Source organism: Sphaerodactylus townsendi, linkage group LG02, assembly GCF_021028975.2.
Source record: "Sphaerodactylus townsendi isolate TG3544 linkage group LG02, MPM_Stown_v2.3, whole genome shotgun sequence".
Lineage (NCBI taxonomy): Eukaryota > Metazoa > Chordata > Lepidosauria > Squamata > Sphaerodactylidae > Sphaerodactylus > Sphaerodactylus townsendi.
In genome coordinates this window covers 35,628,662-35,641,168 of record NC_059426.1, presented here as the reverse complement: position 1 = coordinate 35,641,168, position 12,507 = coordinate 35,628,662, and the positions used below count along the sequence as shown (strand labels likewise).

At 63.7% G+C, this 12,507-nt stretch overlaps 1 protein-coding gene across 1 annotated transcript in view; it reads right to left on the bottom strand.

The window, feature by feature from the left end:
* Positions 1 to 404: 404 nt before the first annotated feature.
* The window catches only part of LOC125426223 (fibroblast activation protein alpha), an 81,529-nt gene continuing 69,426 nt past the window's right edge, over positions 405 to 12,507 (bottom strand). Inside the window, exons 23-25 of the mRNA XM_048484483.1 lie at positions 5,249 to 5,321; positions 4,889 to 4,962; positions 405 to 2,102 (exon numbers count right to left, since the gene is read on the bottom strand). Of these exons, the coding sequence (XP_048340440.1) occupies positions 2,004 to 2,102; positions 4,889 to 4,962; positions 5,249 to 5,321 (246 nt within the window). The 3' untranslated portion in view covers positions 405 to 2,003. The remainder of the gene's footprint in view (positions 2,103 to 4,888; positions 4,963 to 5,248; positions 5,322 to 12,507) is intronic.

Sequence of the window (12,507 nt, the reverse complement as noted above, 5' to 3'; positions counted from 1 at the left end):
GCTCCATCTCCTGTCAACAGTAAAAAACTTAAAACCAGCGGAAACAGATTAATACATAAAACATATTGAAGATAAATGTTCTAAGTTGCTGATGTGGTATTTTCAAAAAGTATACTATCAGTCTGAACACTGTTATTTAAGTATTAATATAGCCAAGTATTAATATAACAACCTTATGGCTGTTACCAGACTGAACCTGATGGATAGGTGCACGTGTGTGTATGAGCTTGTGATGTCGTTCTGGCCTCTTGGTAGCTTTGCATGCCAGATAACAAACGGCTTGCTGACTTCTCTAGCAAGCTTTCTCCCAGGCTTCCAAAGAAAGAATCTCTTCTGTAGGAGTTTCCTCCTCCAGACAGAATAAAACAACACAAGAAAGCTCCTGGCTGCAAGATGTTAAGAAAGTCCAATAGCTTTTTTTTATTCAGGAACCAAAGGAAGTCTCTTTAGGTGATCAAGAGAGACTGGATAATAGTCCTTAAGAAGCCAAACCTCTGAGCACATTTTAGCAAAGAGGATCCCAAGCCTTGATGTCCTCCTCAGTTATCTGATCTTTCTAGCCCACAGCTGTTGCTTGTTAGGTTAGCCATTAATCACCCTCAGGTGTTTGCCTTCTAGGAGATAACCTCCTTTCCTACAGGCAGTGCCCCAACTGGTAGTGCTTGAGGCTGCCATGAAACTCCTACATACAGCGTGAGGGGCTGTTTTTAGACTGCAGTGCCCCTACCTATTCCGCCAACCTTATGAGGTGGCCCAGGAATGCGGTGCTAAGATGGAGTACCATCCTCCACATTGGCTCAGTGTCATCCATAAGTTCAGAATTCTCCCAAGTACTAATCTCATCTTCTAGTTTCCTAGCTCCTCCAAAGAATATCTTGATTTACACTGGCATTGTCCCAAAGCTGTTATTAAATCAGCTTCATTCTAAAAACTTAGTTTTCTCCAGTACTCCCCAGACTTAGAACATTAAGTCTGCGTGCCAAACATTAAGTTTAAGTATCCACCACTTAACTTAAGTGTCCTCCTCTTGTTTTTCTCCAAGAAGACAAGAGCTATCTTTGCCCTGGAAAGATTAAGCTCTCTTAAAATGTGTAGAGGGTCTGATCTTCCCTATAGATTAGCTGTCCCCCCTATAGTCAGTGCCCAGGATTTACTGAACCTCTGGTTCAGTTGTGCTGCATGTCATCTGCTTTCACTGCCTCTTGGGAGACTGCCTCTTGGGAAACTTCTTAAAGGGACAGGGGCTTACTAAAATTCCCTCCCTTTGAAGACTATACAGAGAACTAAACCATGCTAGCTATAGGGGTAACTGGTACTTAAATAGAGAAAATAATAAAGGCTTCTGTGGGAGCATGACACTCAACTAACACCTTATCAGAAGCTTGGAGTTCAGTGAAGACTTTTGGGATCTCTTCTTCAGGATAAGGTAATTATCACCTACTTTTCCCCCAAAATCCCATTCTATCTCAGACCTATACACCCTCAATGCTATCTATAACCTAGAACTGTGTGATTTCTCTGTGTGCTTTGACCATTTGTGTGCTTGTATTTTTATTATTTTACTTTTTATAATAAAATTGTTAAATCCTACGGATTTCTAAGGAGAAAAAGGCATACACAGGTGGAAAAGATCTTGTAAACTTATCCAGCCTCTTGTTAAGCAACATTTATCCTTGCTGATTCCCCCATTCTAAAGGGGGCAGACCCCAGCACTTTGGGTAACATGACATTTCCAAAAGAGATGTGAGCACTTAGATTGGACTTTAAAGGGGGAAGGGAAATGAAATATGCACAGCCTTTTGAAATTTGGCTTTATTTTATCATTTATTTTCCACCTAGCAAACACCCTGCGACACAAACTGGTATGTTTACGTCAATGAGAGAGGTGATCATCAAGTCTTCTGCAAACCCCACATTCAGTCTTTAGAATATGCTTAGCCTAGAAAAGCAGAAATTCTTCTCCTTGATATGAAAACAGTGAAGGCCAGTGGAAGAAGCCTGCTTCAAACCGGGGAAAAGCACTGCTTGAGGAAGTGAGTCATGTGCATGTAAAGATGTTTAAGAGAAGCACCTGGAATGGCATGGTTCTGGTCAGTGTACCACTAAAAAGGAAATAAAACGTAACACGTATTAAATTCTGGAATGTAATAAAAGCCAGCTTAGATCAGAGCAAAAGCCTACCAGGTCCAGCATTTTGTTCACCCTGGGGTCAACCAGTTGCCTCTAGAAAGCCCACATTGCAGGATGACTACAACAGCATCATCTTGCCTGTCCCCGTCAGCAGCAACTGACATGAAGAGGCATACTACCTCTGGTACTGGACAGGTAGATATCCATCATGATTAGTAGCCACTGGTAGTCCCATCCTCCATGAATATGTCCACTCCTTTTTTTAAGCCTTCCAGGTTGATGGCCATCACCACATCCTGGTGACAGAGGCGTAGCAAGGGGGGAAAGCACCGATGCATTGGTGTGTCGTCCGCCCCCGTCCCACCCCGAAACGCCCCTGCCACACCCCACAGGGGCGCATACCCCCGTCCTCCTTGAAGCTATGCCTCTGCCTGGTGAGAAGCTAAAGAACCAGACAACTAGCTCTATGGACACAATGAAGATTTAAAACAGCCATATGTGCGTATGTGCCCCATTACAATTTATTTTTTTTTGCCATCAAGTCACAGCTGACTTACTCTGGCCCTATAGCAGTGGTGGCGAACCTTTGGCACTCCAGATGTACTGGACTACAATTCCCATCAGCCCCTGCCAGCATGGCCAATTGGAGTGCCAAAGGTTCGCCACCACAGCCCTATAGAGTTCTCCAGCCAAGAGATGTTCAGAGGTGGTTGACCATTGCCTACCTCCGTGTCCCAACCCTGGAGGTCTTGGAGGTCTCCCAACCAAATACTAACCAAGGTCAGGGCTCAGAGTGCATGACTGGCTTAAGGTCATCCAGCAAACTTCCATGATGCGAGTGGGGATTTGAACCTGGATTTCCCAGGTCCTAGTCCGACAACTTTAATCACTACACCACACTGGCTCTCTCCTTGACATTACTGTTGAGAACAGTTTTTAAAGCAATGTTGGAGGCTTTCACGGCCGGATTCGACTGGTTGTGGTGGGTTTTCCGGGCTGTGTGGTCGTGGTGTGGTGGATCCCACCACAACCAGTTTTTAAAGCAGTTTGTAGTAAGGCACAGAGAAAAACACATTTAAAAACATTTCTCCAGGAATAGAATAGTTTTCCAGTTTTTCAGTTTCATAAGGGAATTCACATGTACAAAAGAAAATTTCTCATTTGTATGTTGCCCTGACCACTTTGGAGAAAGAATGGGACAACAGACAGAAATGGCAATATTTTCACACTGTTTGGCTATCATATCCTTCACTGTCCTCAGGCAGTTGATTTCCTGAGAGGAAATTTCTTGAACAAGTGGAAAGAGAAGAAAAAAGATCACTGTCAAGGAGTTGTACAGTGGCGTAGGAGGTTAAGAGCTCGTGTATCTAATCTGGAGGAACCGGGTTTGATTCCCAGCTCTGCCGCCTGAGCTGTGGAGGCTTATCTGGGGATTAGCCTGTACACTCCCACACATGCCAGCTGGGTGACCTTGGGCTAGTCACAGCTTCTCGGAGCTCTCTCAGCCCCACCCACGTCACAGGGTGTTTGTTGTGAGGGGGGAAGGGCAAGGAGATTGTAAGCCCCTTTGAATCTCCTGCAGGAGAGAAAGGGGAGATATAAATCCAAACTCTTCCTCCTCTTCTTCTTCTTCGATTTGGCCTCACTGAAGCCATTTTCTGAGTACTGACCTCCATAGCATCTTAAAGGTTAATTTGCCACTGTATTAGCTCAATCCTTACAGCTGGTGTTTGTAAAGGGAAATGGACTTCACTGTTTGTAGGCTGATACAGCCTTGACGATCATAGACACTCTTAATCAGCCATGATTTGCAACTGGTGAAGTCACCTCTTAAGTTTTGGGAATGGGAGAGATAATTGGATTCAGCTGTGGCTCAATCAGGCATATTGTATCCCTACTTGCCATTCTACTTGCACAAGATTTTGTGCAACCAGTTTCTGGGTACTATAATATATAGGGATGAACACGCTAGGTATTTCACAGAATCTTGTGCAAACAGGTTTGTGCTGCATCTATGTTTCTGTTTTTGCCTCTCTGGATCCAAGCCAGGGAATTTCCATCCAGAGATAAGGGTACTTCTGAGCCCTTATCTCTGGCAGGTTTTTGCCAGTTGTTAAAATCAGCTCAAAGATATAGTAGCCCATAATTTTTGTAAAGCTTTCAAAAAGACTACCAGCATCTAGAAGTTAACCGTGCCTTTCCATCAACATTTTCCCAAACCTGCTTCAAGTATGATCTTCCTGGAAATATTGTACCAAAGTGGCTTCGGGGAAACCAGTAGTGGTGGGAAAGCTGAAAGGAGGATAACCACATGATCATGTCATGCAGAAGCCCCTCAAAAACAACTGTTGCAGTTTGGGAAGGAAGGCAGAGCAAGAATTCTGTGCGAAAACTGCTAGGTAAATAAATTATAATTCTAGAACGTGAGAATGATACCGAAGAATCTCCTCTCTCAGCATTCATAAATTCCTCTCTAAAGGGATAACAACCAGCCAACACACATCCAAGACAAGATAAACTGACTCCCAAGATGTTTCAGTCACAGTAGCATTTTTCTTGCAGTCTGTCTCTATTTTTAAAAATTATTTAGCTCAGGCTTGCTCCTGGTTAATATTTCCAGTGCAGTTTAAGTTTTAAAACTCATACTTCCCAGCTGGGACTTCTGCCAGTGCATCCACTCTGTCCCGCAACATCAACTAAAGCGTGATGTTGGTATTCAGACAGTACATTAAGGCTTAAATAACTTGATGATATCTACCATTGCTTGGAAATCCACTTGTGCATCGACTAAGGCTTTGGAGATCTGCGCAGAGTTCTGAAAATGTACATTATCTGCAATAAAAAATAAAGGGTGAAAAAAAATTAAGAGGAAGAAAGTGGCTGAGGGGGGGGGGGGCGAGATAAATGCCAGAAAGTACGCAACCACGGTGCATTAGTCTCATGTTGTGAGTTTATCGAGTGACATGGCAAATATGATCAACAATGAGTCAGTATTGCTTGATGGAAAAATGGAAATGCCTCTCTGAAGTGCTGACCCTAATCAGAGGCGCAGAAAAATGCACAATGTTTCTTACAGCAATTCTGCCTCACTCTGCCACTAGCTTTTCATATAGCTCACCATCTGCTGTTCCATGGATGAGAAGATAATCCACATTATGGAAGTTCTCTGCCCTGGCCATCACTGTTGAATTCTGTTAGGGAGAAAATTTAGAATTCAGCTGCTGCAGAACATCAGTGGAGTGGTGCTTTTTCACACCTTTCATGCAAATTAAGGACAAAGAGTCTAGAACTTCTCAGGTTAGGGGGAAAAATGCAAATGAGGCCCCTTCCGCACATGCAGAATGATGCACTTTCAATCCACTTTCAATGCACTTTGAAGCTGGATTTTACTGTGCGGAATAGCAAAATCCACTTGCAAACAGTTGTGAAAGTGGATTGAAAGAACATTATTCCGCATGTGCAGAAGGGGCCTAAGGGAAACACAGTTTTATAAAATTGCATATGGGCTGGAGATAGTGGATAGACACAACACTTTCTTCCCTCTCCCATAATACTAGAACTTGGGGGCACCTAATAAATTTGATCTGTCCGGGCAGACAGAAGGAATCCCTTTACTTAATGAATAATTAAATTCTAGAATTTGCTGCCAATACAGTGATGGTCAGTATGACACAAGTGTCTTTAAAAGGGGATTAGACAAATTCTGTGAAGGACAGGGACCATCAGTGGCAAGTACCCATGGCAACTAAAGGGAACTTCCACATCCAGAGGCTTTAAACCTCAGAATAATACCAGTGCTAGGAGGCAACTTCAGAATAAAGTCCTGTTTGTGGGCCATCCAGGGTAACTGGTTGGCTGCTGAGTGAAACAAAATGCTGAACTAGATGGATCCCTGTTCAGAACCAACATGACAGTTCTACCATTTTGCCCTGCATGTCTGTGGCATAAAATGTTTCAAGTAAATAGGCAGATAAACCTAGGACCTTCTTCTTGACCCATTGACTTAAATGGACTTGGGAGGGGGTAACTCCTGCTTAGGATTGCCCTGAATGAGGAATCATGCCTTAGAATTCACTTGCAAAGAAAAACAGCTCATGCAGAAGTTTTCTGTTGTGGAAGACTAGTGTGATGGCTTTTTCTTGGAAAGTTCTTCTGCTAAGAGCCCTCCCCAAGTTGTTGCTTTCAGAAAAAGGGAATAGAGGATGTGTTATTTGGAGCAGCAGAAACACTGCTGGAAGAAAAAGGGTTAAGAAGTCCTTTGCTGAGCTTCTGCTTTAGATCAGAGTATACTTGACAAAACACCCTGTTTAATAAAGGTTTATTCATTGAATAAAGGGGATACATTGAAAGAAAAGACAGTTTCCCAACTGAAGGCTGAGGTTTTCCAGTTCAGAAAGAGCTGTGTCCCAAGATTCTGGGGGGTGTGCATTTCGGCTCAGCAGCTGATATTTTTTAGAGGAGTATCGGAAGGGATCCATGTGGCAAACATATGGGATTAAGGACATAAACATATGGAACTGCATACAGCCAACACATAGTCCACATGCCAGAGATGGAGTTATGTCAATGTACAAGCATTCTGTGCTATTCTGCATTTGTTTTTTCAAGCTCAGATTCCACCACCCCCTCCCAAAAAAGCCCCTCATGCTCTCATTTTTTTTAAAAAGGACATTTCCTTGTACCCAAGCAAGCTATTGTTCCAGAGCTGGAAGTGGTCCATAACGAAATTCTTATGATGCAAGTGTCACGCCATTACAAAAGAAGCCACTCAATATTTCCACGTTTTCTCTGGGACGAAAATGAAACAGTGGGAAAGGAAAGGACAAAAAAGAAACAGCTCACCCAAGCTAACACATCCCTGATCACAAAACCCTAATGTTTATGCTACAGGTTTTCCATTTCATTTTTGCAGCCATGAGTTAACTCAGTGGTAGTTGGGTAGGTTCCTGGACAAATTGCAAGTACATGGAATAACTAAGCGATGTACTTTTGGGTTCGAATTCTAGAAAGCTTTGCTTATTTGAGAAAGCACTGTCCAGATGTGTAAATAGGGACCAGTGAAATTATTAATGCTGTTGGTTACAACACCAGTGTTCGGCATTTCATGTGGTCTTTGGTTAGTGGTTGTGAACCAGCGAACCTGGCCAGTTGTTTCACTTCTCTGTTGTTAAGTTGACGTTTCAATTGGTTTTATTGTTCTATATCAGGGGTCTGCAACCTGCAGCTCTCCGAATGTTAATGAACTACAATTCCCATCAGCCCCTGTCAGCATGGCCAATTGGGGCGGGGGGGGGGGTGGGGGGGGGGGGGGGTGGGGGGGGGGGGGGGTGGGGGGGGGGGGGGGTGGGGGGGGGGGGGGGTGGGGGGGGGGGGGGGTGGGGGGGGGGGGGGGTGGGGGGGGGGGGGGGTGGGGGGGGGGGGGGGTGGGGGGGGGGGGGGGTGGGGGGGGGGGGGGGTGGGGGGGGGGGGGGGTGGGGGGGGGGGGGGGTGGGGGGGGGGGGGGGTGGGGGGGGGGGGGGGTGGGGGGGGGGGGGGGTGGGGGGGGGGGGGGGTGGGGGGGGGGGGGGGTGGGGGGGGGGGGGGGTGGGGGGGGGGGGGGGTGGGGGGGGGGGGGGGTGGGGGGGGGGGGGGGTGGGGGGGGGGGGGGGTGGGGGGGGGGGGGGGTGGGGGGGGGGGGGGGTGGGGGGGGGGGGGGGTGGGGGGGGGGGGGGGTGGGGGGGGGGGGGGGTGGGGGGGGGGGGGGGTGGGGGGGGGGGGGGGTGGGGGGGGGGGGGGGTGGGGGGGGGGGGGGGTGGGGGGGGGGGGGGGTGGGGGGGGGGGGGGGTGGGGGGGGGGGGGGGTGGGGGGGGGGGGGGGTGGGGGGGGGGGGGGGTGGGGGGGGGGGGGGGTGGGGGGGGGGGGGGGTGGGGGGGGGGGGGGGTGGGGGGGGGGGGGGGTGGGGGGGGGGGGGGGTGGGGGGGGGGGGGGGTGGGGGGGGGGGGGGGTGGGGGGGGGGGGGGGTGGGGGGGGGGGGGGGTGGGGGGGGGGGGGGGTGGGGGGGGGGGGGGGTGGGGGGGGGGGGGGGTGGGGGGGGGGGGGGGTGGGGGGGGGGGGGGGTGGGGGGGGGGGGGGGTGGGGGGGGGGGGGGGTGGGGGGGGGGGGGGGTGGGGGGGGGGGGGGGTGGGGGGGGGGGGGGGTGGGGGGGGGGGGGGGTGGGGGGGGGGGGGGGTGGGGGGGGGGGGGGGTGGGGGGGGGGGGGGGTGGGGGGGGGGGGGGGTGGGGGGGGGGGGGGGTGGGGGGGGGGGGGGGTGGGGGGGGGGGGGGGTGGGGGGGGGGGGGGGTGGGGGGGGGGGGGGGTGGGGGGGGGGGGGGGTGGGGGGGGGGGGGGGTGGGGGGGGGGGGGGGTGGGGGGGGGGGGGGGTGGGGGGGGGGGGGGGTGGGGGGGGGGGGGGGTGGGGGGGGGGGGGGGTGGGGGGGGGGGGGGGTGGGGGGGGGGGGGGGTGGGGGGGGGGGGGGGTGGGGGGGGGGGGGGGTGGGGGGGGGGGGGGGTGGGGGGGGGGGGGGGTGGGGGGGGGGGGGGGTGGGGGGGGGGGGGGGTGGGGGGGGGGGGGGGTGGGGGGGGGGGGGGGTGGGGGGGGGGGGGGGTGGGGGGGGGGGGGGGTGGGGGGGGGGGGGGGTGGGGGGGGGGGGGGGTGGGGGGGGGGGGGGGTGGGGGGGGGGGGGGGTGGGGGGGGGGGGGGGTGGGGGGGGGGGGGGGTGGGGGGGGGGGGGGGTGGGGGGGGGGGGGGGTGGGGGGGGGGGGGGGTGGGGGGGGGGGGGGGTGGGGGGGGGGGGGGGTGGGGGGGGGGGGGGGTGGGGGGGGGGGGGGGTGGGGGGGGGGGGGGGTGGGGGGGGGGGGGGGTGGGGGGGGGGGGGGGTGGGGGGGGGGGGGGGTGGGGGGGGGGGGGGGTGGGGGGGGGGGGGGGTGGGGGGGGGGGGGGGTGGGGGGGGGGGGGGGTGGGGGGGGGGGGGGGTGGGGGGGGGGGGGGGTGGGGGGGGGGGGGGGTGGGGGGGGGGGGGGGTGGGGGGGGGGGGGGGTGGGGGGGGGGGGGGGTGGGGGGGGGGGGGGGTGGGGGGGGGGGGGGGTGGGGGGGGGGGGGGGTGGGGGGGGGGGGGGGTGGGGGGGGGGGGGGGTGGGGGGGGGGGGGGGTGGGGGGGGGGGGGGGTGGGGGGGGGGGGGGGTGGGGGGGGGGGGGGGTGGGGGGGGGGGGGGGTGGGGGGGGGGGGGGGTGGGGGGGGGGGGGGGTGGGGGGGGGGGGGGGTGGGGGGGGGGGGGGGTGGGGGGGGGGGGGGGTGGGGGGGGGGGGGGGTGGGGGGGGGGGGGGGTGGGGGGGGGGGGGGGTGGGGGGGGGGGGGGGTGGGGGGGGGGGGGGGTGGGGGGGGGGGGGGGTGGGGGGGGGGGGGGGTGGGGGGGGGGGGGGGTGGGGGGGGGGGGGGGTGGGGGGGGGGGGGGGTGGGGGGGGGGGGGGGTGGGGGGGGGGGGGGGTGGGGGGGGGGGGGGGTGGGGGGGGGGGGGGGTGGGGGGGGGGGGGGGTGGGGGGGGGGGGGGGTGGGGGGGGGGGGGGGTGGGGGGGGGGGGGGGTGGGGGGGGGGGGGGGTGGGGGGGGGGGGGGGTGGGGGGGGGGGGGGGTGGGGGGGGGGGGGGGTGGGGGGGGGGGGGGGTGGGGGGGGGGGGGGGTGGGGGGGGGGGGGGGTGGGGGGGGGGGGGGGTGGGGGGGGGGGGGGGTGGGGGGGGGGGGGGGTGGGGGGGGGGGGGGGTGGGGGGGGGGGGGGGTGGGGGGGGGGGGGGGTGGGGGGGGGGGGGGGTGGGGGGGGGGGGGGGTGGGGGGGGGGGGGGGTGGGGGGGGGGGGGGGTGGGGGGGGGGGGGGGTGGGGGGGGGGGGGGGTGGGGGGGGGGGGGGGTGGGGGGGGGGGGGGGTGGGGGGGGGGGGGGGTGGGGGGGGGGGGGGGTGGGGGGGGGGGGGGGTGGGGGGGGGGGGGGGTGGGGGGGGGGGGGGGTGGGGGGGGGGGGGGGTGGGGGGGGGGGGGGGTGGGGGGGGGGGGGGGTGGGGGGGGGGGGGGGTGGGGGGGGGGGGGGGTGGGGGGGGGGGGGGGTGGGGGGGGGGGGGGGTGGGGGGGGGGGGGGGTGGGGGGGGGGGGGGGTGGGGGGGGGGGGGGGTGGGGGGGGGGGGGGGTGGGGGGGGGGGGGGGTGGGGGGGGGGGGGGGTGGGGGGGGGGGGGGGTGGGGGGGGGGGGGGGTGGGGGGGGGGGGGGGTGGGGGGGGGGGGGGGTGGGGGGGGGGGGGGGTGGGGGGGGGGGGGGGTGGGGGGGGGGGGGGGTGGGGGGGGGGGGGGGTGGGGGGGGGGGGGGGTGGGGGGGGGGGGGGGTGGGGGGGGGGGGGGGTGGGGGGGGGGGGGGGTGGGGGGGGGGGGGGGTGGGGGGGGGGGGGGGTGGGGGGGGGGGGGGGTGGGGGGGGGGGGGGGTGGGGGGGGGGGGGGGTGGGGGGGGGGGGGGGTGGGGGGGGGGGGGGGTGGGGGGGGGGGGGGGTGGGGGGGGGGGGGGGTGGGGGGGGGGGGGGGTGGGGGGGGGGGGGGGTGGGGGGGGGGGGGGGTGGGGGGGGGGGGGGGTGGGGGGGGGGGGGGGTGGGGGGGGGGGGGGGTGGGGGGGGGGGGGGGTGGGGGGGGGGGGGGGTGGGGGGGGGGGGGGGTGGGGGGGGGGGGGGGTGGGGGGGGGGGGGGGTGGGGGGGGGGGGGGGTGGGGGGGGGGGGGGGTGGGGGGGGGGGGGGGTGGGGGGGGGGGGGGGTGGGGGGGGGGGGGGGTGGGGGGGGGGGGGGGTGGGGGGGGGGGGGGGTGGGGGGGGGGGGGGGTGGGGGGGGGGGGGGGTGGGGGGGGGGGGGGGTGGGGGGGGGGGGGGGTGGGGGGGGGGGGGGGTGGGGGGGGGGGGGGGTGGGGGGGGGGGGGGGTGGGGGGGGGGGGGGGTGGGGGGGGGGGGGGGTGGGGGGGGGGGGGGGTGGGGGGGGGGGGGGGTGGGGGGGGGGGGGGGTGGGGGGGGGGGGGGGTGGGGGGGGGGGGGGGTGGGGGGGGGGGGGGGTGGGGGGGGGGGGGGGTGGGGGGGGGGGGGGGTGGGGGGGGGGGGGGGTGGGGGGGGGGGGGGGTGGGGGGGGGGGGGGGTGGGGGGGGGGGGGGGTGGGGGGGGGGGGGGGTGGGGGGGGGGGGGGGTGGGGGGGGGGGGGGGTGGGGGGGGGGGGGGGTGGGGGGGGGGGGGGGTGGGGGGGGGGGGGGGTGGGGGGGGGGGGGGGTGGGGGGGGGGGGGGGTGGGGGGGGGGGGGGGTGGGGGGGGGGGGGGGTGGGGGGGGGGGGGGGTGGGGGGGGGGGGGGGTGGGGGGGGGGGGGGGTGGGGGGGGGGGGGGGTGGGGGGGGGGGGGGGTGGGGGGGGGGGGGGGTGGGGGGGGGGGGGGGTGGGGGGGGGGGGGGGTGGGGGGGGGGGGGGGTGGGGGGGGGGGGGGGTGGGGGGGGGGGGGGGTGGGGGGGGGGGGGGGTGGGGGGGGGGGGGGGTGGGGGGGGGGGGGGGTGGGGGGGGGGGGGGGTGGGGGGGGGGGGGGGTGGGGGGGGGGGGGGGTGGGGGGGGGGGGGGGTGGGGGGGGGGGGGGGTGGGGGGGGGGGGGGGTGGGGGGGGGGGGGGGTGGGGGGGGGGGGGGGTGGGGGGGGGGGGGGGTGGGGGGGGGGGGGGGTGGGGGGGGGGGGGGGTGGGGGGGGGGGGGGGTGGGGGGGGGGGGGGGTGGGGGGGGGGGGGGGTGGGGGGGGGGGGGGGTGGGGGGGGGGGGGGGTGGGGGGGGGGGGGGGTGGGGGGGGGGGGGGGTGGGGGGGGGGGGGGGTGGGGGGGGGGGGGGGTGGGGGGGGGGGGGGGTGGGGGGGGGGGGGGGTGGGGGGGGGGGGGGGTGGGGGGGGGGGGGGGTGGGGGGGGGGGGGGGTGGGGGGGGGGGGGGGTGGGGGGGGGGGGGGGTGGGGGGGGGGGGGGGTGGGGGGGGGGGGGGGTGGGGGGGGGGGGGGGTGGGGGGGGGGGGGGGTGGGGGGGGGGGGGGGTGGGGGGGGGGGGGGGTGGGGGGGGGGGGGGGTGGGGGGGGGGGGGGGTGGGGGGGGGGGGGGGTGGGGGGGGGGGGGGGTGGGGGGGGGGGGGGGTGGGGGGGGGGGGGGGTGGGGGGGGGGGGGGGTGGGGGGGGGGGGGGGTGGGGGGGGGGGGGGGTGGGGGGGGGGGGGGGTGGGGGGGGGGGGGGGTGGGGGGGGGGGGGGGTGGGGGGGGGGGGGGGTGGGGGGGGGGGGGGGTGGGGGGGGGGGGGGGTGGGGGGGGGGGGGGGTGGGGGGGGGGGGGGGTGGGGGGGG